Genomic DNA, 27,802 nt, shown 5'->3' with positions numbered 1-27,802 from the left:
TATACCATAGGGAAGCCATGAGTCACTTATAAAATGTTCCTTGAGTTTTTTTTATTAACTTTAAAAAGTAAAGTAAAAAATAAATGCTTAAACAGATTATAAGGGGTGCTAACAAAAAGTGAAGGGTGATGTATGCTGTTTTACACATAAATATGGAATTTAAAAGCAAATATTTTTGCAACTTTTCAGTATTTGTTTTACAGAATCCAATTTCTCAAATGTTAACAAGGTGCTACAATAATATTAAAAGTCACTGAAACAGTTTTTCAATATCTTCACCATGTCTCACCACAACCACCACAAGTCAGCCAACACAATAACACTTGCTTAAAAAAAAGAAGTAGTCTGGTGTTACATAAACTTAATAAACCAGAAAGTATTGTTCTGCTTTAAGTTGTGCTACTGCCACCTTTTGGATCACATTAATGACAGACCCCTAACTAACCAGTTAAAGCTGTTCAAAATACACCAGCTAAACCAAACCCAATAAGGTGCCTTTCTTTTCTTTATGGGCTGTACAGTCAGAACATTCAGGGGCTTTTCTGCACACCATCAATTCTCTGGCTGCAAATATTCAGCTCTATAATTGAGAGTGACGGCTGGGCTGTCCTAGCTGGCCACAGGGATATTTGGGCCCCAGCATGTAACCCCAATCTACACAGTGGCTGGGGTAAAGGAGGCCCCTGCTATATTGTCAGCCATGAGGACCACAGAGTAGCTCGCCCCTAAATAGAAATTTAATGAGAAATTAGTGGATAAAGCAACACTTGTTTATATTTGACTTGTTTCAGAGTTCATGAATTATTAAAGTTTCCTTTCCCGTTGCTGTCTAATGTTGCCTTTTTTCCACATATCTGATCAGATTTTTTTCTCTGTCATTGTATATTTAATTCCTCATTATATGTAAATATTTGTATATATATAAATGTATATACATATTAATATATATATATATATATATACCCTACTTTCTTCAGCTTTTTTCCTCTTCATATTTATTTCTATATATAGTACTTTGTTAGCTTTATTTTTTTATACAGCCAAAAAAACCCTATTGCATTTATACAGTGATTTGTAGAAGTAGTCTAACCTGTGAAACTTTTCACATTTTATCACTTTACAACCAAATACTTTAATGTGTGTTGATTGGAATGAATTGTGGTGGGCCAACACAAGTAGTTCATAATTCTGAAGTGAAAGGAAAATTATACATGGCTTTCATCTAGTTTTGCAAATAAAACTCTGTCCAATTTGTATACAACCCCCTCTACTATGATGTGCCTAAATAAACTCCATTGCAAAGATTGCCTTCAGAAGTTGCCTAATTAGGTAATAGAATTAATTTAATGTTGGTATACACACAGCTGTGAAAGCCTCAGAGGATTATTAGTGAACATTAGTAAACAAATAACATCATGAAGACCGAGGAACACAGCAGGTCTTGGATAAAGTTGTGGAGAGGTTTAAAGCAGGGCTAGGTTATAAAGCAACATGTCAAGCTTAGAAAGTCTGACAGAACACTGTTCAATCCACCATTTCAAAATAGAGAGAGTATACCACACCTGCAATTCTACCAAAACATGGTCCACCTAAACACCCATGCCAGGATGGAGAGCATTATTTAGAGAAACATCCAAGATGCTCATGCCAACTCTGAATGAGCTGAAAAGACTTATGGCTCACACGGAAGAATCTGGAATGAAAATCCTCTGGAAAAAAACCCTATTGCCACAGTACAAACTGAAAGCAGAACACAGGTGCACATCACCCTGAACATGGTGGTGGCAGCATCTTACTGTGGGACTGTTTTTCATCAACAGGGACAGGGAAGCTGGTCAGATCTGGTGGAAGATAAATGGAGCAAAAATATAGGACAATTCAAGAAGAAAACCTATTAGAGGCTGCAGAATATTTTACACTGGTTCATCTTCCAGCAGGTCAACAACTTCTAACATATAGCCAGAGCTACAACTAAATTGTTTACATAAATGCATATTGTTTGCTTAAATGGTCCAGTCAAAGTCCAGACCTAAATCCAACGGATATTCTGTGGCAAGACTTAAAAATTGTTGTTGACTTATGCTCTCCATCCAATCTGACTGAGCTCGAGCTTGAGTATGGTCCAAAATGAGGATAAATCTATGTTTTTAGCCTTGTTAACTTTTAAGCTTTCAACATCTTTCAGATTTTACAAAGTAGTTAGCAAAACATCTTGTCACAAAAATCCTGCTGAAATCAAGACATACAGTTCATAAAATCCTAAAGTCAATTTCTACCACCATAATCTTTTGACACAAAATTATTATGAAGATTTTTTTTTATTTTTGAAAAGTTTTGGTTTCCTCATAATATACTGGATTCTTTTATTAATTAGAAAAATTCATAGAAAAATATTATTGTGAACACAAATCACATGGCCATGAATTGTCTACTAAAATAATGGTGATTAATGTCTGTTTTGATTTTTTTTTTCACATTAAACAGCTAACCATCTCTTGTTGAACAACTGTTCTCCTTTGTTTGCATCGACAGCCACGTTGCATGAGTGCCTGCTGAAATGTGTCTTTTTGTTAAGGCGCTCAGACTCGATGGTCGAGAGTTAAAGAGCTTTGCAGGGAAGAGTGAGATCATGCTGGACCTTTCATTTATTATAAGAATTAGTTAGCCACAAGCCAGTGCACATGAGTCAAAGGGAGCCGTGGGAGTACTGTAGTGGGGGGTCCTGCAGGGGTGAAGCCATTGTGTGCTAGTGTGTGCATGTGTGTGTTTTCGGACAAGGGTAACTACTACCAGTCTCTGCAAAATGAACCTATTTTTATTATTACTGCAGCAGCCATAGCTGTTTCGATGAAAGCCTTGTCTTTTTAATTATTTCCTGGAGTCAACACCTTATTTAAATTCAACAATACGTGATGATAATTTTACCGAAGCTTACAGTACACCAGTTCCACAATATTTTTCAAGATGTCATTAACAAGACCTTGTTAAGTCTTAAGATGATGAAGTAAAAGTGGAGAAAATAGTTAAACATCAATGATTGGCTAAGAAACTTGTTAACGTGGATTAGTCACTTCATCAATACAAGTCCCGATATTGATTTGGTGGATCAAATCAGGGGATCAATACTTTCAGGTCAAACCGCATTGGAAACTTCAGCCTTCACTCTGACTTAAAGAGCATCATTAAGACTCAGTCAATGTTGCAACACAAGTTTCCAATGAAAACAGACAAAAACAGGATAAATGCAAGCCTACAGTGCTTTGCAAAAACATTCATTTCCCTTAAACTTTTCCACATTTGGTAAAATGACAACAGCAACTTTCAATGTATTTAATTAAATTTTTATGTGATAGACCAACACAAAGTAGCAAGTAAATGTAAAGCATAAGGAAAAATACACACGGTTCATATAAAAAAATACAAATCATAAAGGTTTGTAATACATTTGTATTCTGCAACCCTGAGTCAATACATCATAGAACTACATGTTGCTGCAATGACAGCAACACAAGTATTTTTGGGTGTATCCATACCAGCTTTGTACACCTAGAGCATTTCTTTGCCCATTTTCTTTGCAAAGTTGCCCAACCTTGTTTAAATTGGATGATGAGCATCTGTGAGTAAGTTCTTCCAGTATAACAGGTATTATGTATTTAGCTACAACTATTTTCCCAACTCTGATTATTTTCCCTTTTCCTGCAGAAGAAAAGCATCCCCACAGCGTGATCATACTGACACAATTTTTCTATGTGGTCATGGTATTCAATGCAATGTCCTCTGTTAGTTTTCCTCCACACACACTGTTTTGCATTTATGTCAAAACGTTTGATTTTGGTCTCAGCTGATCAGAGCACCTCTTTCCTTATGTTTGCTGTGTCCTCTGCATGGCTTAGAGCAGACTGCAAACATGACTCTTATTATTGAGTTCTTTCATCAATGTGTTTGTCTTTCATTAACTCCAGATTTCTAAAGTACAGGGCTAATGACAGATTCTCCTAACTGGGAGGACCCCAGATATGTGGATCTCTGCAGCTCCTCCGCAGTTACCATGGGTCTCTTAGCTGATTCTCTGATTAATGACCTTTGTGCTTTCTTGGTCTTCATGATCCTTTTTGTTCCTTAATGTTTTCCAACCAATCTCTGAGTTTTTACAGAACACCTGTATATATACAGAGATTAAATTACGCACAGGTGGATTCTGTTGACTCATGTTGTGACATCTGATTTTTAGTGCATGTGCACTAGCTTATACTTAGGGGTACCGGAGTAAAGTGGGCGAAATACAAATGTACATTGCACTTTTAAAATCTTTTTATTTTTGATGAATTCTAAAAACCATGTTTATTTTCCTATCACTTCACAAAGTTCCGTTCATCTGTTATAACCATTTATAAAGTCCTAATAAAGTGGAATACAGTCAATGATTGCAACATGACATACATGAAAAAGTTCAAATATTTTTGCAAAGCACTGTAAACCAATGCATGCTGAATATGTATAGCCTGTGCTTAATCATGTTTTTGGTGGAGAGTGCGAGCAGCTCTCTGACGCGCTGCTTTATGTCCCCCTATTAAAGCCCTCTTTTGGAGATTCGCCAAACTCTCTGTACAGCAATGATAGCCTCATTAGCTGCCTCCTAGCCTTTTGTTGTTTTTACAAACAGAGATGTGTGTCGAGACTCTCATTAAAAGATGGCCTTCTTTATACTGTCTGCTTCCTCTGACAATCCCCGCTTAGATTGAACGCCAGCAAATCAAGTTATTTATTTTCCTCAACGCCCCCTTTTCTTCTTCCCCACCCCTGCAAAAATCAATTCAACGATTTTTTGGTTTGCTGTTACAAAAGCCTGTTGATTTCTGCCTCAAATTGAGAAGCAGTTTGTAGGAGTAAATGCCAAGCTGGGAATACAGTTCTCTTTAGAGCTGGACATATATGGAACACCAGAGTTTAGCTTGAGGTTTGCTCAGGGTGATATAATATGAACCACACAGAGCTTTTGAAATCATCCTAAGTTATTTTACCAATGGAAAACAGATCATTTGAATTATGGGTTTTTATTTTTAAGGCTTTGCATTGGCGTCAGCTCAGTTTCTTACCACACTAAAAAAAAGCAGGGTGACCTTCTTTGTATTTGGCACATGAACAAAGTCATTTGTGAATTACTCTTTTGCTTGCAAGAGTATTAGATTTAGCATGACAGGGACACCTTCATGTTTGTTACAGCAACAACCAAATATCTCTGACCTCCATTTTCGGGGCAATATGCAGAATGGGGCAATTTATCACCAGCCCCCCCCCCCACAACAACAACAAAAAAATTCACACCCTAATTAATTACAACTAAGTAAAGAATGTTTGGAGAGCCAAATTGCTTTAATTCCCCAAACACCAGCTGAAAGTCATTCATTACCAAATGTGTGCTCAAAGGTTAGTTTGCTTTTGTAAAGACGAGATGAGCATTAATTTCAGAGCCCCATTTTTCCCTGTGGGGCGACATGCAAGTGGTTTGTGAGGATGGTAGCAGGTCTATTCTCTCTTCTTTAGGTCTTGATGCTTTATGTAAACCTCACGTCCTCACTTTAAATACAGGTGCACCTTAATAAATAAGAATATCATCAAAAAGTTTTTTTTTGTGGTAGTTCAATTTATCAATTGAAATTATGCATTTTCAAGACTCATTACACACAGTGATATATTTCAATATGGCTTACAGCTAATTAAAAAACAAAACTTTTTCATTAGAAAATGTTAATATTACATAAGAACAATTAAAATTATTTTTATTACAGAAATGTCAGCAAACTGAAAGTATGTCCATATACTCTACAATATATGCATTTAATACTATGTTGGGGCTCTTTTTGCATGATCACTGCATCAATGCAGCGTGACATGGAAGCGATCAGCCTGCAACCCTGCTAAGGTGTTAATAAAGTACCAGCTACTTTAATACTGGCCTTCAGCGCAACTACATTGTTGGTTATGGTGTCTCTCATCTTTCTCTTGTCAATACTCCATAGACCCAGGTTAGGTTAGGGTTCAGGTTAGATCAGTTCGCTGGCCAATCAGACACACTGATACCACAGTCATTATAAAATGAAATCAAGAAAGAAAATGAAATCATAGTCTCCATAAAGCTTCCAGCAGACAGAAGCATGAAGTGCTTCAAAATGCCTGGTACACTGTGCTGACTGTGGATTTAATAAAACACAGTGGACCAACACCAGCATGGCTCCCCAAATCCTCACTGAATGTGAAAACTTTTCCCTGGACGTACAGCAGCTTGGATATTGTACTCCTCTACTTTTCCTCTAGACTCTAGGATCTTGATTTTTTCAAATATAATGCAAAATTGACTTTTTGTGTTCAGCCCTTTTTCTACTTCACCCGGTTAAGACACTTCTGACATTGTCAGTCGTTCAGGTATAAGTAGTGTGACAGTTGTAACTCTTGTCCTATATATGTCTGTGTTGGGACTCTTAAAGCAGTAATTCCAGCTCCAGTCCAAGCCTTATGAATCTCCCCCAAACGTCTGCATGGGCTTTACTTTGAAGTTCTCTCAAGGCTGCATTTAGTCCCATTGTTTGTGCGCCTTATTCTACTGCATCCTACTGTTTTCTCTCCACTCAATATTCCATTAATATGCTTGGATTTGGCCCTTCAAGAACACCCAGCTTTTTTAGCAATTATAGTTCTGGGCTTATACTGGTAGGGTGTCAATGACTGTCTGCTGGACAACTGTCAAATCAGCAGTCTTCCCCATGATTGTTTTAGGCCATAACATGACAAAAACATTACTGTATAAAAATTCCTTTCTGGTTGGTCTTACGTAATATTAAAATTGTCTGACAAACTGAGTTCCCTAAGTGACAAAATCCAAGTGGAGGTAAGTAAAACTTCCTCTGAACACCCAAAGGAAACCACTCATCACCTCAAGATGGCACACGAGTCTGAAGCACCATCAAGAAAACAGCCGGGCTCTGACTACTTTCAGGACAATACTGAAACTTCCTATTGAAATAGTGGACAATTGGCCATATCGAGGCCCATCTCCTCATTTATTTCTGAAAAACACACATACAAAAAGTTTAGGGTTCCTCATTCGGCTTTTCACCCATTCCCCGCACAGCCCCTTACTATTTGAATTTTAAGCAATCTGAATGAACAAGAATAAGAAGCATTTGAGATGAAATCTGTCTCTCGAAAGAGAATTCATCAAAGAAATTACTTCCCATATCAACAATAGAAATTACCTCACAATATGCAATTGTCCTTTCCACATATTCATGGAGCCCTTTGGTGTTTTTATGGGGTAAGAGGGACTATTTAGCAGGTAATACAGAATTAATGTGGAGGGGAGGAAGAGAGAGAGAGAGAAAAAGCACACTTTTAATGGAACTGCCTTCTTGCCTCTGAATTTCGATGATGTGCACAATGCCCTTAAATCCCTTTTCTTATTGGAGGTACTTTTTGAGCCTTAAGAGGATAAGCAGAGGACACAAAAGATTTCTATTGCTTAACTCTTTCAGTTCACTGAGAATCCCAATCTCTGGCAATGAGCACTTCATGAATCATTCATATTTTAATAGATTATGCAAATTCCAGGACATAAAATCAACAAGATCAATAACTGCAGGCATTTTTAATTGGCATAAAAAAAAAAAAAACATTTTAAGGATGAATATACTCTTCAGTTCCTTCCACCGTAAAGAAACAATTAATTTGAAATTGGATCTTGGCCTAAATGCTGCAGATAATTTGTGTCTTTTTTTGCACAGCTTAAAATTCCTCTGGTAAGCTTATCACTGGCGAGTAAACTGTAATACTCAGTCATTAGGGAGACCACACACCTCAATATCACATATTATCCACACAGGCACTAAGTGGGAAAAACCAAGCAGAGAACCCACTAACCAAATAGTAATTACCAAGTGAGTCACAGCAATGTTTGTTCCATTAGTTTGACCTCTGTATGCTTTATTTCTTTGCCTCCTGTGAGAACATAGAAGGACATTGGATAAGCCTAACATTTTCCTCAGCAGATATATCTCTAATAGGTCTATTGACATGCCCCCAGATGTCAGTAACAACCCCAGTACGCCACACATACAGATAAATAAAAATAAAGTAGCTCATAAATAAAGGTATTATTATATGGTGGGATGGGTCATGGTAAACAAAGTACTGAAGAAAGGATGAAAGGAAGTTGCAAAAAGCCATAGAAAGCCAAGACACCTGCTGGAATCCATTAGTGTTAAGTAAACAATCAGGCCCCCTATCCATGCAAATTAATATCAGCTAGTTAGTTCTAGTTGATGGCGGGAAAATATGTTTTACATTACCTATAGTATCACACAAGAAGCATGTCATGATGGGTAGGAGCAAAGATCTTTTTCAAGAGCTATGCAACTTTGCTTTTGCAAAAGATTAAGATGGCATTGATTATAGACACATTTTAAACTTCTGAAAGTTGCATAGATAACCATAGGATCCATAAGGTACAAGTAGAAATTAATTTCACCATAAACCAGTCACCGTCAGCCTCTCCTCCTAAAATGTCTGACAGAGGAGACAAAACATAGTCAGAACAGTTATCCCAAAATAAAGGACCAGTTGCAGAGCTTTTGAAATATTACAAGTAAAGTTTTTCCAATAACATCGCAAGTAATACACTCCAACCACAATGGCCTCCACGCACATTCACTGCGCAATACTCCACAGAAGAAAAATCATGTTGAAACTCTTTTCAAGTTTGCAGCATGACAATTAGAAAAGCCAACGAAATACTGGGAAAGTATAGTCTGCTCAGATGAGTTCAAAACTGAACTCTTTGGATGTCATTGCTCGCAACATGTTTGGAGAAAGAATGGCAATGCACATCTTCCCAAAAAAAGCACTTCCGACAATGGAATTTGGAGGTGGACACATTATGATGTGAGGCTGTTTTCCAGCATGTGTTTCTGGCAGACTTTATAAAACCGAAGAAAAGATCAATGGAGAAGCATGCTGAGATATGCTTGATAAGAATCTAATGATCAAACAAACAAGGCAAAGATCCCAAATACACAGCCAAGGACACTCTTAACTGGTATCAGAGAAAGAAAATAAAGCTGCTAGAATGGTCAATCATACGATTTAAAACCAATAGAAATTTTATGGAAAGAACTGAAGATCAGAGTGCAGAGAAGAGGCACCACAAAATTTTCCTGAAAGAATTGATAAAATTCCCAGCTTAGCAATGCATGTCACAAGTTTCTAAATGCAAAAGATGCTTGTTCAATAATTATTTCCTGCACCACTCCGTTTTATTAAACATAATTTGATTTGTGGACCAATTTGTATTGATTTATTTATATGTGTGGATTCCTTGGGTTATTACTGATGCCTGGTGTAAATTTCATGCTAGCAGCACTGTAAAAAATGTAATATTTATTATATTATATTTACGAAAAATGCTTATGTATTCAATACTTATTTTCCCAGCATATTAATTAATACCAAAGCAGGTCAGCACCCTGATATGTTAAAAAATCCATCATTTTTCCCCTGTACCTGTCTTTTTGCACCTGTGAATCAGTAAGGAGAGCCTTTCTGCAGAGGCCATCTAAAATATCCCCAGGTGCAAACAAAGCTGCCTGCAGACCCAGACCTGCTTTCTGTAGGACCATACACAAAGGACAAAAATACACCTTTTTCTCAAGAGGGGCCCACCTCACAAGGGGTAAAATATACCTCCCGCATCTAAATGAGAAAAAGGCTTTTTCTCTTCCTGTAAGACCGCTTGACTGTCATTTGAGAAGGAGGGCTGCAGCAATTTTTAATCCACACACACAATCACACACAGAACTCATTGCCTTTGATAGCTGCTGCATAATTATATGAATTTTAATAAAAGCTCCGTATATTAATCTTGGGCCACCGACAGTCATCGTAAACTTTCAGTAAACTTAACCTTCTTCTTGGTAATAACACTGCAACAACGGAACAATATTTCAATTAGCCAGGCAGTCATTAAGTGTGACAAGGAGAGGAGACAACGTGGAGGAGGAGGGGAAAGAAACCGAGCAAAGGAGCAACGGGAGGGTGAAATAAATGATCATGGTGTTAGAGTCAGGCAGCAGAAATGCCAGAGCGTATTTACCGAAGCACATTACTTCTGCTTTGAACCACACAAACTGCCTCCTTGTGAAAAAAAAAAAAAAAATCACAGGAGCAGCTGACAGTCTTCCACTGTGGCCCGTTTTCTTTTTTCTTCACAGAGGCCTTGCTCTGATACACAGTCATAGTTCTGATGTGCTGACACCCAAAGGTCCTTGTCCAGCGTTGACTGAACAAGCTCCCAGTCTTTCTTAACGCCCTACTTGGTCAGCAAAAACTGGACAGAGGACAGCTGCTCACTATTTTAGCACATCAATCCCATTTCTTCAGCTCTGTATTAAAAAAAGCCTTTACACTTAACTTTTTGGTTAATCTTTATTGTCACATATCACAGAATTCATTGAGTGTGGATCCTTTTTGTTTCCCTAGAGATGCACCGAAAAATTGTCACACAGAATCGGGTGATTTCAGCTCGACCAGAGATCAGCCTGCTGGAAACTACAAACTGTCTTCTTTGAATCTGTGAACCCACGGGTTCACTCGCTCATCAATTCATTCAACTAACGACCGTTTCAGGAAACTAGCAGCATTTATTTGAGCAACTAAGCAAGAATGGCTGTCTTTTCCTGTAATTTGGTTCAACCAGAACTTGAAGCGGATTACGTAGTGCAAACGAGATAAACAAAAGATGTGCACTTGATTCTATAAAGGTATAAGGAACAAAAGCACAAACAAAAGCGCTAATAAATCAATAAATATCAATTGAGACGAAGCAAAAAACTGGTAAAACTATTTAAAAGCAAACAGTATTTTCTGCGATGAGTCCAGACATGTTGAGACATGCCTGTAATACATGCAGGCTATATAAGAGATCGACTTTAATAACAGGTAAACTAAACAGTGTAAAGCATTGTTGCTCTGTTTTAGTGTTTTGAACTTTTAACGTAAACTTTTTATGGAACGTGCTCAATTTGGGAATATTTGCTGCCTGTTGGAAATCTCACATTTATGTTAAGGATTTTTATTCTGTACGGAATATACATGAAAACTATTGTTCATTGGTAATGCTAAACATTACATAATTAAAAACTCACTCATCTTTGAGTGAAGGTAAGGTCCATATTCTAAAGGAAATACACATAGAAACTGCAATTTTAATGTATAAAAGCTAATTTCTAATGTCACCACCCTCTGTGTTACAGCTCTTTTATGCAAATAGCAAGACCTGTGCTTCTAAAATAATTAATGAATGACTGCTCATGGCAGGCAGGCTTGAAAAAAAAATATTTGTTCTTATGTCTTATATTAAAGTTTATAAAAAATAAATCAGATTAATCTAAAATCATTTTCAGCAGCTCAAAGGTTTATAAAATTGAAAATCGGCCACTATTTTCTGATCGGTGCATCTCTATAGTTCCAACCCTCTCAGCTTGGCAGCATAAAGGCATATTGTTAATGTGGCACTTGATCTTACCTACAGGGTAGCTTTGCGACACACTGGGGCCCAGGTCTGGGTTGGCGCTAGAGGATAAACTGGGCTTGACTTCGTCCAGGCTGGAATTCAGGACAGGGAGCGAGTACTCATTAGCCTGGGAAAAAAAGGACAGTTGAATCATTACACAACCAAACAATACCGACATGGAAATCCTCCTTTTCTCCTCCTCCATTAAGCACTCCACACAGGCCTGTGTGAGTATAAATTTGGAGGAGAGCAGTGTGTATGTGTGTGTGTGTGTGTGTGTGTGTGCATTCTGCAGGGTGGCAGTTCAAGCATATCATGAATGTATTTTGGTATTGTCTGAGAGAGGAAGTGGGATTTGGAGATGAGTGAAAAGCCAAGGCGTCAGCTGGCCCTTTGTGCTTGACTGCAGTTCTACCCCTGATCAGCCAAGGGAGAAAGCAGTTCTGCTTTGTTACAGACACACCATGTGGTCCTGTTTGAAAAAAATACAATTCATTGTTTATCTTTAGCTTGTTGCTGTTAATTTGGAGTCTAAACCGTGTCTGAATAAAACTTCAGACACGGAAAAGACAATAATATCAACTTAAATCTTGTTAATTATTAGGTGATGCTGTTGTTTTTATTTTACATCAATGCAAAAACATTTATTATGTTTTCCTCCCAACAATAAGTGTGATGAATTGTTTGTTTCAGAAAATCCATGTGGTTGTGTTTGAAAATCATAATTCAATTTTACTTTTTTCTTAAGTTTGTTGCTTTTAATTTGGAGTCTAAACCTTAAGTAAAACTGAATAGAATCACATGCACAACTGTTGTTTCTCTCTTGTTAGCATTGAGTACTGGGCTTGAATAAACCAAACTACAGAATAATACTTTAGTTTTTGCACTTATGTCAATATGCTGCCACTGAGTAGGATGAACTGTATGCTTGCTTTGTAAATAGTTTATATAAAAAGATTGAAAATGTTAACCAAGAAGTTTCAATACATGCTGCTGGGAGCTTGAAACTCTCCTGCTGCATGAAAAATATGCTTTTTTCAAAGTGAGCTTATAGTTTATTAGTTTTCAGTTTCCTGGTTTTGCCAAAATGTATGATGTTTGATGCAATATGTTCCAAGTTAGCTCAAAATAGTTTTTACACCTTTTTTCCTGTGTAACTCTCACTATGAGGGCAAACTCTCAACATCTGAAACGTTTTTGATGTTTTTGTAGTTTTGAAATTAAAAGATCAATTACCTCAACTCTCTTAAAGCAGAAACTTAAATTATATTCAATCTCATTGTTGAAAAGCATCTAATTAATATATTTTAAAAAACATAACAATGTAGAAAATATCTCTTTGTCCTTTTGCAAACAAGGCAAAAAGACACCACCACCAGATGTTGGCAGGTTTTTTAATGAGATGAGACTTCCGTGTTGACAATGTTTGTCCAAAGCCGAGTATAAATGGTTCGGTGGGCTGGGCTCCCACGGGGGGGACGCCCATGACCCTGCTCTTGTCTGTCACTATCACAGATAAACTTTATTTGCCGTCTACAACTGTTCACTGGCACAATGTCGGATGTTTTCCTGTATTCATGCTGGCTTTAGACGCCATACAGACGTTTTATCATGCAGATAAAGGGCAGGAGGGAGAGAAGTGAAAAGATGGGTCTGAAAGGGATGACCAAATGGCTAGCAGAAGTGTGGGAGGGGTGAATCTATTGAGGTTTGCATCTCCAGAATGGGTTTTTAATGCTCTGTGCTACAGAACCCAGACACTGGCTAATAGGACCACATTTTCCACGAGAAAAAAACAAAACAAAACAAAACATGAGGCATCCATGAAAGGGGGAAAGTGCTCTGATTAATATTGCAGTAAATTAAAGCTGATTTTTCTGGACTCTTTCTAGGCCTCCTTCCTTTTTTCTGCCTTACCCCACTTTTTGTCAGGTCTAACCCTTTCCCCCCTGCCTTTTAATAGTCTCCCTGATGCTCTCTGTGATTGCAAGTCATTTCCAATTCGTTTCGGTATTGATCTTCCAGTAGGAATCAGTTTTGTAATTAGCTGCAAATTAGGCCTTCTTCTGGAGGTGAGGCCTGTCCCACTGATTTATCACCTGCGTAATTCGCCCCGATTGGAGAGAAATTAAAATGAACTCAATTAGGGGGACTGCTTTTTGTTTTATGGGTCTGACTTGTAGTTTGGGGGGATAAATTAATAGTCTCTTGTTATTTAATAGTATAATGAAAGAACTGTAAATAAAGGTTATCCATAGTAATAAGCCAAGAGCTTTTAATAAAAGGTGGTATTTGAGTGTCGATTTGTTGTGCGGGGGTTAGCAGTTTCGTAAATGCTTATTAATTTTTTCTACAAATAACAGTATGGTATTCATATGTTGATATGTATTTGCTGGATGCTGTTTGTCTATGTTTGGCACGGGCCAGTTATCTTTATCACAGTATACCAAGGTTTTTCAAAGGTGCGGTTATATAACCACAAAAAATTTGTATTTCATAAAGTTTAGTCTTTTTTCTTTTGCTGTTTGGAGCAAAGACTAAACCAGTGTTATCCCTCTCATACTTGTTGCTGCACGCTGCCCCGTCAGCTGGCTGAAAAAAGGCTATAACACTTTTCCCTTGCTAACAAAAAACAAATTCGACACTGAAAGCAGAGGGGTGCTGCTTTTGTGTCAGGACATGTAACAGATAGCTACTGCTTGACTGTTTGGAGAAATTACTCCCACTTTGTCTGTTCCATACAGCGATGGCCAAAGTTTAAAATCTCCAATTTGCATGATTTTCTGGCAGGAAAGTTGTACTTTAGATAATGACAATAGGCAATGCTGCTCATATTCGGTCTGGCTGCAAGAAAAGGTTACCTGTTAGTTGTGACAGAAAGGCTACCTGATAAAAATAAATCACTCAATAAAATTCACGTTGTGGTCTTTGGCTTTCAAGTGTAGAATCATCTTTTAGTGTATTTACCCCAAACTCAGTAACACATGCTGGCATAATTCCAAAAGATAAAACAGAAAAACATACAAGCCAACCAGCCTTTCATGTTGACCATACATGGCAGATATGAACATTTTCAACATCCAGCTCAAAGTTAAATAAAAAGAAATTTCAAATAAATCTTTGTCCAGACTCATCAGAATTTTAGATATGCTTTCATTTTATTTGTGTTGTTAGCACTATGCATATTTGCATAGTTTCTTCTTTTGTAATAATATTGTATGTATAACAATTTCTCTTAAGAAAATAAATCCTTTTTATTTACCACCAAATGTATATATTGCAACTTAAAATGCAATACACAATTCTGATTGTGATGGAAAAAATAAAACTATGATAAGTAGCCAACAGCAGATAGCCCGGCTAATTAACCATCTAATATCAGTTTGTTATACTTGAGTCATTGAATACAGAGTTAATTTGTTTTGGTCTGTTTTTACTTTCTGTCCTCTCAAGCCCCACGATGTTACCATAGATGGCCACTCATACACACTCATACTGAACCTGGATCTGCTTTAAAGTTGTATAAGGAGAGTAATTCCTCCCTACTGTGGCCACATGCTTGTTGCAAAGCCAGCCATTTGATACATTCAACTGAGCTTTCCTAGATGTGATCAACATTGATTGTATTATGCTATAAGTAGGATGGTATTGGACTGCATGTATTTAAATATGAATGCAACTATATGATTGAATTGTATTATTTTGACTGATCTGAAATTAACTTCGACATACAGTATATAATTGGATATGGATATATCTTGTATAGTAGCTTGGGAGGACATTTGTTGTAATGTGGCGCTATATAAATCAAACTAAATTGAAAGGGATTTGAATTCAACAACATTTAGTGGGTTTTTATTCCATATTTTTTGTTTATGGTTTAACAGTAGGCGATTGTTTAAATAGAAGCACTTCTGCCCTCCTATACAGTTTTATTTAAATTTACATTTAAATTCTGTATAACAGTGGTACTTTATGCAGTTATTACACCATGAAAATGTCCTACTTGCCCATGTTTAGTCTCTACCAATTAACACATAGGGTAGCCCTGTAAAGAACAAAGATAGGAAGCAGTGAAAAAAACCTAAAGAAAATCTGGATATTGATTCATTTCATGCTGCTTGACTGTTTTTCTCAATTACAGCAAGTACAAGGAATGTGTTTTTCATTACAAAATCAATAATGTGTGGGAGTTTTCCTACTGATCCCTCTAGTATTATACATGTTCGAACTGTAATTCTGTGTTTCGCCATTTTTAGCCATTTCTTTAATTAGCTGTTCTTCCTTGTGTTGGGAATATACTTGTGTTTTATTTTGTGTGTGAGTGTGAAAAGATGCCACTAACCTGTTCCGGTTTGACATGATCCGATGTGGGGAAGACGTCTGGGTATGAGGGGCGCTCAAAGACCCGGTCCAATGCTTCCAGCTGCTGCTGGGTGAAGGCGTCTGCCCTTAGGTGCTTCCGTAAACTCTCCACGCTACCCTGAGAATCACTGTTTGGGCCAGAACCATCTGAACCATCTACAAGAAGAGAGAGCAACATTCGAGACACTGACCCCGGGAAGCTGGCCTTCACTTCAAGCTTCAAGCTATGCACTTTATATTCTCCTCATGTATTTTGCGTTGCATCTCTGTAAGGCGGTCTCAGGAAAAAAAAAGGCAAATTCTTTCCATCTACTTTGATTTGGTGAGAAAGTTGCTACATCACACGTAATTTTTGCTGCAAAGAATTTATGCCATCATGATCTGAGATCCATCTATTAATTGATGGATTACAGTCACTTGCACAGATATACTCGTTGAAGCAAGTGTGTGAAATAATTAAAGCGGCAGTGAGCCCATTATAGTGATTTTTCACTTTCATTCCCACCATAGAATCTCGTTCTTCCTTTCTCCTCCTGAAAAAAAGCCCAATGTACATTAAAATCACGTGGCTTTTTAAAGTACAATCACCCTTTTACAATTCAATACTGCTTTTATTATCTTTGAGCATGCAGTTCCATTTGGAAGCAGAAGTAGAGGACAAGAGGCAGAATAAAACTGCACAGTCTAGTTCAATCATCCCTGCTCTTCAAACATGGGAATTTTCTCCCGACTCCTGACCTGATTACCTGGCTGTTCAGAGGAGGATGCCTTAGCTTTTATAACAGTGTGCAAATCTTTAAAACGTTTTTACAGACAGTTCTTTCACAGGCCCCACCACCCCCTTCAGTGGCTGCAGCGTAGGTCTCCTTCCAGACCCAAAGAAAAGCTTCAGCTCCCTTACAAATCTGTCATTCTAAATTTGTTGCAGATTATGTTCTTCCCTCAGTGGGAGAGCGGTGATATATGATATGCAAGGCCCTGCTATTGATTGCCTGATCTGGTGGAAAGAGGGAGCTGAAATGAACTCGAAATGAACATCATGCCTCAACTCGTTGTGCGTATAATACTCTACTTAATCCCACGTTTTCCCCTGCCATAGAATTCAATTGATCAATCATGTCTGCACGATAGCACCATTTGGGAGGGTTAGTGCCTTTCCATTTGGTTCCATGACCTTTTGTCGGGGTCAAACGATGTACCCGGCTCTCCAAAAAGGAGCTAGAGAAGATGTAGAATGGAGTGGGAGAGTTTCTGAGCATCTGTAAAATGTGTATAACCAGATTTGTGCTGACAGCTGCAAAATAAGAAAGCTACGATTTTTCTATAAACCTTTTTGTTACTAAAAATAACGATTTCTCATTTGATTATCAGTTTCAATTTCAGAGAACCTCTGCTTCTTAGCTCATTTAAAGCTTTTCTTCTTTATTATTCTCAGCTCCCTGTATGTGATATAGTCAGTTTACTGCATATTAAAAACTGTGTCCAAATAACACACACGTAGGGCATTAAGGAGTAGTATTTCAGGCAGAATTACTTACATTTGTGCCTCCTTTAGCTTTCTTTTAAAATGCTGAGAAGTTCCACATAGGACAATTGAAAATATCAATAATATTCCTTTTCTGTTTTGTGTTCGGGTGTACTGGTACAGAACAGGAAATATCTCTTATAAAAACATAGACATACAAGACATAAAAAAATCATGGTTGCCAGTGAGGTGGCTTTTAGATAGATAAGCTACCTCTGGCAAAGCAATTTGTCTATTAGAAACTTTACTTAGGACATTATAAGAGATGTATGAGAGTACATTATGGGAATAGTTCAACATTCAAATTCAAGTATAATAGTTCAACTACCTTCAGTAATGTTTCTGCTGTTTTTTATATAGTAACCACTTCTTTTCTCTTTTTTTTCTTCACCAAAATTACCACTAGCTTTCAGCAGATGGTACTTTGTCTGTGCAATCAGAGTGAAAAAAACTGTTCTGGTCTTTGAGAATGCCAAGCTATTTGTTCTCAAAAGAAATATACACAGATGTGACCAGGCCATTCTCTACATGCATACATAACACTAAATTTAAGAGTGTGTGAACTGTATCAGCACAGAGATATGTTATTTGCTCGGTAGAGCTAGTTTAGGAGTAAATCTGTTTGCTTCCAAGATCAGAATTAGAAGGCCAAGCAAACCTGATATGCACAAGTTTAGTACCCTCAAATAGCTTAATGAATGTGCCCACCTGTATTCAGCTATAGTGTTGTAGCATCTGGTGGCTTTTGAAGCACTTGGCTTCAAAGGGCGAAGTTGATCTCATACTCATAATCGTCTTGTATAGAATATTAAGCTTTTTTGTGCCAAGTGTGAAACTGGCGCAATAGTTGAATGATCTGCTCCACAACATAGTACCAAAGTTTGGATATATGGACAAAGAGCCCAAAAATCAAGGATGAAACATTGAATATATTGTCAACGAAATGTGAATATAATATTTGAAAGGATGAAGAGAAGTAATGAAAATCTGAATACGTGAAATTAAACTCAATGCGCTTTTGTGGGAATGCGCACTGCTCAGTACAAGGGATTTTTATAGAACAATATAATTGAAACATAAGAACGAGTTATTAAAATAATATTTTGATTAGCATTACCTTTTATCTGAACAATATAAATGACAAATAAATAAATACATGAAAAATAATATAGAAATACATAAATATTATATGACTGTTTATGAAAAAAATATATTATTAAAAATAACATTATTAAGTCCCATATAGTCAGCGGTTTTCTTGTGACAAAGCATGCAAATGTTCTCTTTGCTATCAATATAAATATATATATATAAATATATATTACTTGTCAATAATGGCACTTAAAACAAAGCAGTAAAAAATGTTACTGATTCCTTGTGACTATGGTAGGATTTTGCTCATAACTAGATGCACCAGACTATGATCTTTGCAGTGACAGTTGTCTTGTATTATTACACTCTAAGTAGTTTACTTTTTTTGTCTTTAAGTATCACATTTATTGTTAATTATACCACATTTTAGAGCAGAAGATAAGAAAGTACGGTGATGCATTGTGGTTCAACAGTACAGTCAGCAAACATGTCACCAGAAAATGATATTTTCTGGTGAAATGTTTACATTGGGATGAAGAAGCTCCTCCAAGTCCGAGGCCATGGTTCTCGACCGGAAAAGGGTGGCTTGTCCTCTTCAGGTTGGAAGGGAGTTCCTGCCTCAAGTGGAGGAGTTTAAGTATCTCGGGGTCTTGTTCATGAGTGAGGGAAGAATAGAGCGGGAGATCGACAGACGGATCGGTGCGGATGCCACAGAAATGGGGGCGCTGTGCCGGTCCGTTGTGGTGAAGAGAGAGCTGAGCCGAAAAGCGAAGCTCTCGATTTACCGGTCGGTCTACCTTCCTACCCTCACCTATGGCCATGAACTTCGGGTCATGACCGAAAGAACGAGATTCCGGATACAAGCGGCTGAAATGAGCTTCCTCCGTAGGGTGGCCGGGCACTCCCTTAGAGATAGGGTGAGGAGCTCGGCCATCCGGGAGGGGCTCGGAGTAGAGCCGCTGCTTCTCCACATCGAGAGGAGCCAGTTGAGGTGGCTCGGGCATCTATACCGGATGCCTCCTGGACGCCTTCCTCGGGAGGTGTTCCAGGCACGTCCCACTTGGAGGAGGCCCAGGACACGCTGGAGGGACTATGTCTCTCGTCTGGCCTGGGAACGCCTTGGGTTCCCCCCGGAGGACCTGGAGGAGGTGTCTGGGGAGAGGGACGTCTGGGCGTCTCTGCTGAGTCTGCTGCCCCCACGACCCGGTCCCGGATAAAGCGGAAGACGACAAGTACGAGTACGAGGTTTACATTGGTCCTTTCTAAAATACCTGATAAAACATTCATTCAACAGGAGTGTGTACTTTAGAACTATGTAAAGAAACCTGAGGTCTTAGTGTTGGTAGGTTGAGAAGACCATTTCATGTTTTTAGGAATCGAAAATAAGTAAAATTTAAGCCTTCATATTGTTGCGACATCACACTTGTTGAAAACTTGTGCGTTTTTAACATTTTATCATTTAGTAGCTTTGCCCAAGTCACTGGTGTGATATACAGCTTTTATGTCACTTATTTGTTTCGCCACTCGACTTGTCAAATTTCAACTTTTCATAGTGATGATTGGGTGGAGGTAACAACAGAAGACTGATGTGAGTTTAGGTAGACAATTCACAGCACTGCCTATGCCTCCATGCTTATAACAACAAACGTGATTTGAAATTGTAAAACAATGGCACTTTTGTCCAAACTGCCCCAAAATGCTAATTTGAGCATATAAATATAGTGGTTTTGGCTTAATATCAAACTGAGAAATAGTAAAAATGGGACATATATCCTCCAAATATTCATAAAAACAACTGACTTTTCCTTCCGTGACAATTTGTCTCAATCACATGAATGTATGTTTTCTACACAGCCACACGAAGGTCACTCACCTGTTATTACTTCTGCTGCTCTTTGTCACTATCAAGCTGAATTGTTTTCCTTTTTACTAAAGCAAAGAGAGTCATTAATTACTCTCCATCAGCTCGCCTGAGCCACAGCATCTGATCAATAGCCTCCCACAACCATATTTGTCATTCACTACTTCCCACGCACAAGATGAGCCATCCTGGGTCAAGCTGCACACTCTTCCTCCCATTCAAACTGAGGGCAGTCCAATCTGCCCTCATTGCTTCTGACAAACCTACAGCGCTCTGAGACATCTCCATTAAAAATGCCACATAAAGATATGTCTGTAGCTCGAATAACAGCATGACAATATGTAGGCATGGGCCTGGGGAGATTCTCACAATATGATACCCTGGGCAAGTCACCAGTCGAATAATAACCCCAAAAGAGGGTGGCCCCAAACACACAGTAGATTAATAAAAAAAAAATCAGATAATGAGCAGAAGCTTTGAAGAAATAGAATGCTGTTTTTCAAGTTTGCATAATTTATCTCTCAGGGACAAAGAAACTGCACTGAGATTCTGGTGTGAAATCACTTTCTTCTTTCATTTCAGTTGTTTTATTCTTCTCCTCCACTGATTGGTCAGTGTATATGAACCAGCACAATATCATCCCTTAAGAGTCTTTAATAAAACTTTTCTCTGGGTAGAATGCTGCGATTCAGCTGTGCTAAAAATAGTATGAGTAGGGGAGAGTGCTTATCCGCAAAGTACAAGAAGCTTGTGTTTATCGATGAGGAGATTATGTCATGACCTTAATGTGCATTTCACTGTGGGAGAAAACTAGTGTACCAAGAGTAAACCCACTCATGGGTGGGCATGGGTGGGCAGAAAATCCTGACAGAAAGTCCAGGATTTGAACTCAGAAACTTCTTGTTGCAAGGTAACAGTGTTGACAACTACTCTAACTTCCAGCCCTGAATGAAAGGTGATGGTCTTTAGTATTTTTTATCATTATTTGCTGTTTTTTGCATCAGCTTATGATTGCTGCCTTATTCATTTTATATGCATTGCTAATTAAACTTATATAAAAGATCTCTAAGCTTTTAAATATTAACCTTTAAAGACTTTTAAGGCCCCACAGAGTGTCCACCGTCAGAGCAGATTTTCACAATGGAAAGTTAAACCAAGTGTTTAGATGTACCTAAATGAGTCCATTCTAAGCAGTTATAACAATCTTTGACCTGAGTGGCTCTGTATGTGTGAGCTACATGCCATCCCATTCTCGCTGGTCATTCACTGGTCATCCCTAAGAATGATAATATTCATCTTGACATCAGTCTGCATTAACACTCTGGTAACGAGGTAACAGCCTCCATTGGATCAGATAGCCAGCTCCGAAAAGCAGACTCCTCTCTGCAGGTTTGGCACCCAAGGGTCACAACCCCCAGCAGGCAGCTTCAGCCAACACATCTTTGAGGATTGCTCTGACTTTGAACGACTGCCCTCAAAATAACAAAAAGACTGAATATTTGCTTTAAATGACATTTACTTTCCTCTGAAAAGCCTGTCCTGAGCAGAGGAAGGAAGGGTGCTCAGATTAAATAAAAATGGAGGTCTTGGATGTTTTTGTTCGATGTGTGGGAAGGCTGAGCCGGCACCTTAAGGTCACTGAAAGCTTTCTGCCTCCCACTCATTTTTCCTCATACCCACTCTACAATTTATTTTAATAACATGCCAACATATATTCGCATGGTAACCTTAACAAACCGTCATACATTTTCACAATAACACACCTCTATAATTTCCCGGCCTGATTGCAATTCTGGGCTAAATGGAATCAAATTAAAACTCATTTGCATCCATTTGGATGAACTCAGCTGCATTTTGCTTTTCTAATTGAATGTTTTGATTATGTAAACACAAATGAAATACTGTCTGTGGAATGTAAAATGTTCGTTCTGCATCGCCAAAGATCTGTAATTAGTTTTTAAGGACTGGATCGCAAATTGTTCAGTGGATTGATGGAAATTCAATTAATTAACACAAAGAAAACTAAGATTTGCGGCTTTTCTTTCACTAAAAGCTAAAAATTTGTAGGGTTATGCATTTACAGGCTGAGCCTAATTGATTACCTGAAGAAATTGGGAGTTAAATGCCTTATTAATCTAATTTGGATTGTTGCATTTAGGGGCAGACATTTTGCTGCTCTCTGACTTCCTGTGTTCTTTCTTCCCCCCGAAACAAATGCTGATAAACAGAGCAGGGTGTGTTACTGTAGCACACAATCATGTACATTTTGATTGCTTCTGGCTATCTGTGTTGCTTCAGTGAATGATGATGATTTTTATCATAAAATTCCTCTGCTTGTGTTTCTCTCATAAATCAAAAAGAAAAACTCTGTAAAAAACTGCATTTTGACTATCCAACCCTAAACCTGTCTCACATGGAACTTATTTTCCTGGAACCTTATATTTTTCTATTCTACCCTAATTTTTTCTTCTGTACGTTTCCACTGTGGGGTTCAAAACTTTGCCGCTCAGCTAAATTACATCCGCTACTGCTTAGCCAGTCTCTCCTTTTGTTCCAAAAGTGTTGAGCAATGTTTTGTGTGTGGGAGCGAGAGGCTCATGTTGTGTAAATAAAAAGCTGTTATAGCAATAATGTTATAACAGATCAGTCTGTAACAGCTATTACACTTAATAACCTACATAAAGTCACTACAGATTAAACAAACTTTAAGGGGATTACACAGATTCAGATGTTTTGTTTTCTCACTCCATCAGCAAGGAAAAGGAAGTTTTTTGCTCTATAGCAGATTTTCTCTTTAGGATTCAGATTTTCTTTGTAGGATTCCTTATTTAAAGTGAATGGAAAATTCACACCCGTTGTTCAAGATCGGAGTTCAGCAACCTTGGCAATACAAAAAGTAATTTTTCTTCTTTCCTCTAATTAACATTTGTCTACAGTCACAAAACATACAAAACCCTTTAAAAAAACGTAACTTATCAAGCTCTGCACATTGAATTGAAATGTGTTTGTTTTACCATTAAATAAGCATGATTGTATTTCTTTGTTATATTTTTAGAATAAAGGCAACTTTTTCTCTATATTCCATATTTATGAAAATAATTTGTAATGACAATAAATTTGCTGAAAAACAAAAATTATTTATCTTGCTATCAGTGTCATTCTGTTGTGGAATGTTTATGTACATATTGCATGAAAGGAAAAGCTAATTACAACTTTTTTATTACTTTTGTATTTTAAAAACACTGCTCAGTTCTGTGTCAGTTCTGGCCAAGGTTATTTAGACCCACTTTGGATGGCCTGAAGATCAACATGTGGCTTGGAGCTGCAGGTTGCTTTACCCCGTTCTAGGCCCTAAACTTGTGATAATCTGACCCATTTTGGTTTCTTATGAGTTGTTTTATTTTAACAGAGTTTTTTTCATACCAATTTGGGACCCAGCAAAAACCTGCAAGGGGTGCCTTACTGGCAAATGACAAAATCCATATTGGGCCCACATACACATGTTAACTGGGTACCTCCCTACCAGGGCCTTTTTCTGGGCTGAAATTTCCACACTGGTAAATTATTTTGACCCTGATAAAGGTGTGCCCTTCAGAACTACTATCCTGCAACTTGAGATGCACCCATTCTCCAACACCCCTGAATCAAATGACTGACTCGTTTCCAGGCCTCTGCAGAGTTGAATGACTCACCGATGAGGGAATTCAGCCATGTGGTTTAGGTGTGCTGGAGAAGGGATGCATACAAAAGATGCAGGATGGTAGTTCTCGAGAACTAGACTTGGGCACCCCTGCCCTGGTAGATGTAGGGGGTTCCTTGCTTAAAAAAACGTGGTTATGTTGAAGGAATGGTATCTAATTTGCACCTTTTGCTAAAGTAAAGCGCTTTGCTTCTAAACTGATTACAGACGTGGTTTGTGATTGATGAAACCACTACTCTATTTGTAAAAGCAATAAATAAATAAGGGGGGAGGGGGGGGGGGTGAAACTGGGTGCAATTTATGCAAGAACCACCTTAGGTTTCATGTTTGATGTGTGCTAAGGAGCCTTTATACTGTGAAAAAATAAAGTCATTAATTGATTCCTAAATACTAACAAAATGTCTTTATTTTTCTCAGTAAAGAGCAGCTTAAGCTCATCTTTTGTTTTCTTTTTTCTGAAGCAAATAGAGTCAGAAGCAGTGGGGGTGGTGGAAAGCTACTTGGATGTTAAGTCTGAGAGGTAATAGCTTTTCTCTGCAGAATTGTGAATTCTAATAAGTGTCAATTTGTAAAAGGTTCGGACAGCCGTGTTCACCAAAGGCTGGTCACCGTCTCCAGGGGTCTCGCCCGCACTCCCGCTCCCTGTCCGTTCTCAACAATAGCTGCCAACTGTAACACGGTGCTTTTAATTTGCAATAACATGTGACAATGGTAGATTAATGGCTCTTATGACACCTGTGTCCCTGAAGCTCTTCTTGCAGAGACCCAGTGTACATAACGTGTGTCACACTACATTATCTCTACATCCTTCCTGTAATGGGGTGGGGGAGCCTTTTTTAAGGGCACTGCTGACTTGGAAACTTAGGAGCTGTCTGCCTGCTTGGCGGAGAGCCACAGCCACAGCCTAAAACAAATACTCCAAGCTGCACAGCCAATCCATTTCATTGGAGCTTATGTTGCACTCCCCTCCCAGTACCCTGTGTTTTCCCCCTCCTTTCCCTCTCTTCATTTTTTGTTCGTGTTTCCATCCTTTGATAATGACTGCTTGTGCCATAATAATCATGAGGCTTACCAACTTAAATAGGGCTCAGGGAAGCTACTGCACTGTGAGGAAATTTAATCCAAGCATTAACTCAGTATAGACTACAGCCTACTGAGCGAGGCAAAATATGTCTGGATAGCAAACAAGCCATCGCAGAAACACAACAAAAATCAACAAGCAAGCACAGCAGTCGAACTGTCTTTACTGAGCTGCATTTTGCAGGATGTATAGTCATATTCAGAAAAATATGAGTTCTGATGAAGCTAATTTGTTAGATTAAAAGTACCTTTTGATAATAACAACCTTTAAGAAGGTATTAGTCATACATTTAATTATTCCAAATTTCCTTTACTAGAAATACTTTTTTTATTCGTCTGGTGTAATATTCTAATCAAAAATGTGTGTTCAATCATCATAATTAACAGACATAAAGGCCTGGAAACATCAGTCTGTGTGTTATTAATCTGTATAATGTGTTTCTTTTAGTGAATTGAGTTAAAGAAATAAATTAACATTTAATAATATTCTAATTTATTGAATATAACACAAGGCATTAGGCATCACAAACAGGTAAATGGGAAACTTTAAGTTTGATAAGCTGATTTTTGTGATGCGGTGCTCCTCTAATAACCACGTAAACATGCAAAATATTTGAGTTATTTAAAGTAAAGCAAATATTACCAAAATAAATTATGAAGATTATCACCTACAGGGACTTAAACATCTGAACCAGCCTGATCAACCATCCTGATTAAAGGAACATAAACCCTACAAATTGTAAGGTAATTGATCTTTCAAAAACATAAATAATAATATTTGAAAATAAGGATATCTAATTTGTGCAGAGGCATGAAAATATCAATAATGCTTATATATTTCTTATATATTTCTTCACATTTTCATAGTCAGATTGTAATAAAAAAGAAGAAAACCTAAATCAGGCATCACATTTATTTTCATTTAAATAAGTAATATACTGCAAGTAGGATTTAAATAGGATTTCTGAATAAGATTTATGCAATAATAAACTTAAAGTAACTTGACAATATTTAAAAAGAAACTTTGAAATTAACTTTGTTCAACATGATCAAGCTTGTAGTCACGTTTAATAATGTTTGTCTTACTTAAAAATAAAAGAAAGAAAAACTTAATATTCAATGCAGGCTAATATAGATTCCCACTAAGCACACTTAAGGAAACAATAGAAATGATTTTTATCAATACAAAAATGGTAACATGCTGTCACCTCCCTAAAAATAATTTTTCAATTCTGCATTTTTTTAGTTTATGGTGAGGTGCTCTTTAAGAGAAGAGAGCAAGAGTACGATTGTGTCTACAGGGTAGCACCTTGTGTAATATACTATTCTTACAAACTGTGGCCCAAGGCAAGACATTCCTTTTGCAACCGTGTGTGTATCTGAGCACATTTGTGTGTTTGGCCAAGATCTGAAGTTTATGATCAGAAGAGATAAAGCATCTGTGACCCCATTGTTCCAGGTACACACCAGGTGGGTGCTGATAGATTGTATATGTACACACACACATATATATGTATATATATATATATATATATTAACATGCTCCAGCTGGGACACAAACACACACCCTTGCACACACCTACAGAACAGCTTTCTTCTCTTTCATCGTAACGCTAACCGAGCACCTAAATCATGGAGATGGCAACACATCAGGGGAATCATTTGAGGCTGAATAGCTGTAGAAACATTGTGCTGTCAGCTAGAAGACCTCCACAAAAAGGAGGCCTGCCTGTTTCCCCTCAAACACACTGCTTATTCTCCTGCATGCCCTTTAATACCTCTTTGCCCTTCAGTAGCAATCTGCATAGAAATGCCTGCATTTTATCATTCAGTGACTAGACATTACACCCTGGCTAATACAAGAGGGGTCCTCAAACGACTGAAAATGAACCTCCTGAAAACACCAGACGTTTGCATTATGCCCCTGCGATTGCATCTCTTACAGGGAAAAGACTTGATTATGTCATTTGCCATGTCCACGTCATGCTGGTTTTTATATCTTTGCCAGGAAATCTACCTCTGACAGGTCATTAGTCATCCCTCCCCTCCCTGCACACACATAAAACATCAATTCCACTCAATATCCCACAAACCTCTCCCCCCCCCCCCCCCCCCCCCGACAAACGCCAGAACAAAGAAAGACGCTATGTAAACTGCCGCCAAGCTCTGATTAGCTCTCACTCCGGAGAACTGCAGAAATAAGGCACTCATTCCCCACCCTGTTTGAGATAACTGCTCCGTACCCGTGCAGGCCTTCTAACTCAGCTGCATCCGTTTAGCTATTCTCATCAGCTTCTCATGTAGTGACATTAGGGAGGCCTATTGCTTACAGAACCAATAATCTATATCGCCTCAAGCCTCCTTATATCCATCACCCCTGCAGAAGAAGTGAAGCTACTTTTGGTCGTTGGGAGGTAGGAGGAGTTGAAAAGCCCTCATCAGAGCCACAGCGGCTTTTTTGACTGACCTGGGTGGTTGGCTACATCATCTTGACATGTAATTATCTAAAGCCCCTTAATCACTTCCATAAAGATTAATTGCAGGAGACAACAGCGGAGGTCGTGTCTTCAAATCAAAAGACTCGTTGGCAGATTGACACAGCAGTGTAACAGAGTCCAG

General features: G+C 38.1%; 1 protein-coding gene across 6 annotated transcripts in view; it reads right to left on the bottom strand.

Moving 5' to 3' along the window:
• The window catches only part of pax2b (paired box 2b), a 44,424-nt gene that overhangs the window by 8,452 nt on the left and 8,170 nt on the right, over window positions 1-27,802 (bottom strand). For all 6 annotated transcript variants that reach the window (XM_047376031.1, XM_047376028.1, XM_047376033.1 and 3 more), the window contains exons 6-7: window positions 15,906-16,081; window positions 11,573-11,687 (exon numbers count right to left, since the gene is read on the bottom strand). In XM_047376031.1, coding sequence (XP_047231987.1) covers window positions 11,573-11,687; window positions 15,906-16,081 — 291 coding nt within the window. The remainder of the gene's footprint in view (window positions 1-11,572; window positions 11,688-15,905; window positions 16,082-27,802) is intronic.

This window comes from Girardinichthys multiradiatus, chromosome 10 (assembly GCF_021462225.1).
Source record: "Girardinichthys multiradiatus isolate DD_20200921_A chromosome 10, DD_fGirMul_XY1, whole genome shotgun sequence".
NCBI lineage: Eukaryota > Metazoa > Chordata > Actinopteri > Cyprinodontiformes > Goodeidae > Girardinichthys > Girardinichthys multiradiatus.
Note: the sequence above shows the minus strand (reverse complement) of the source record. Positions and strands in the feature narration are given on the sequence as shown.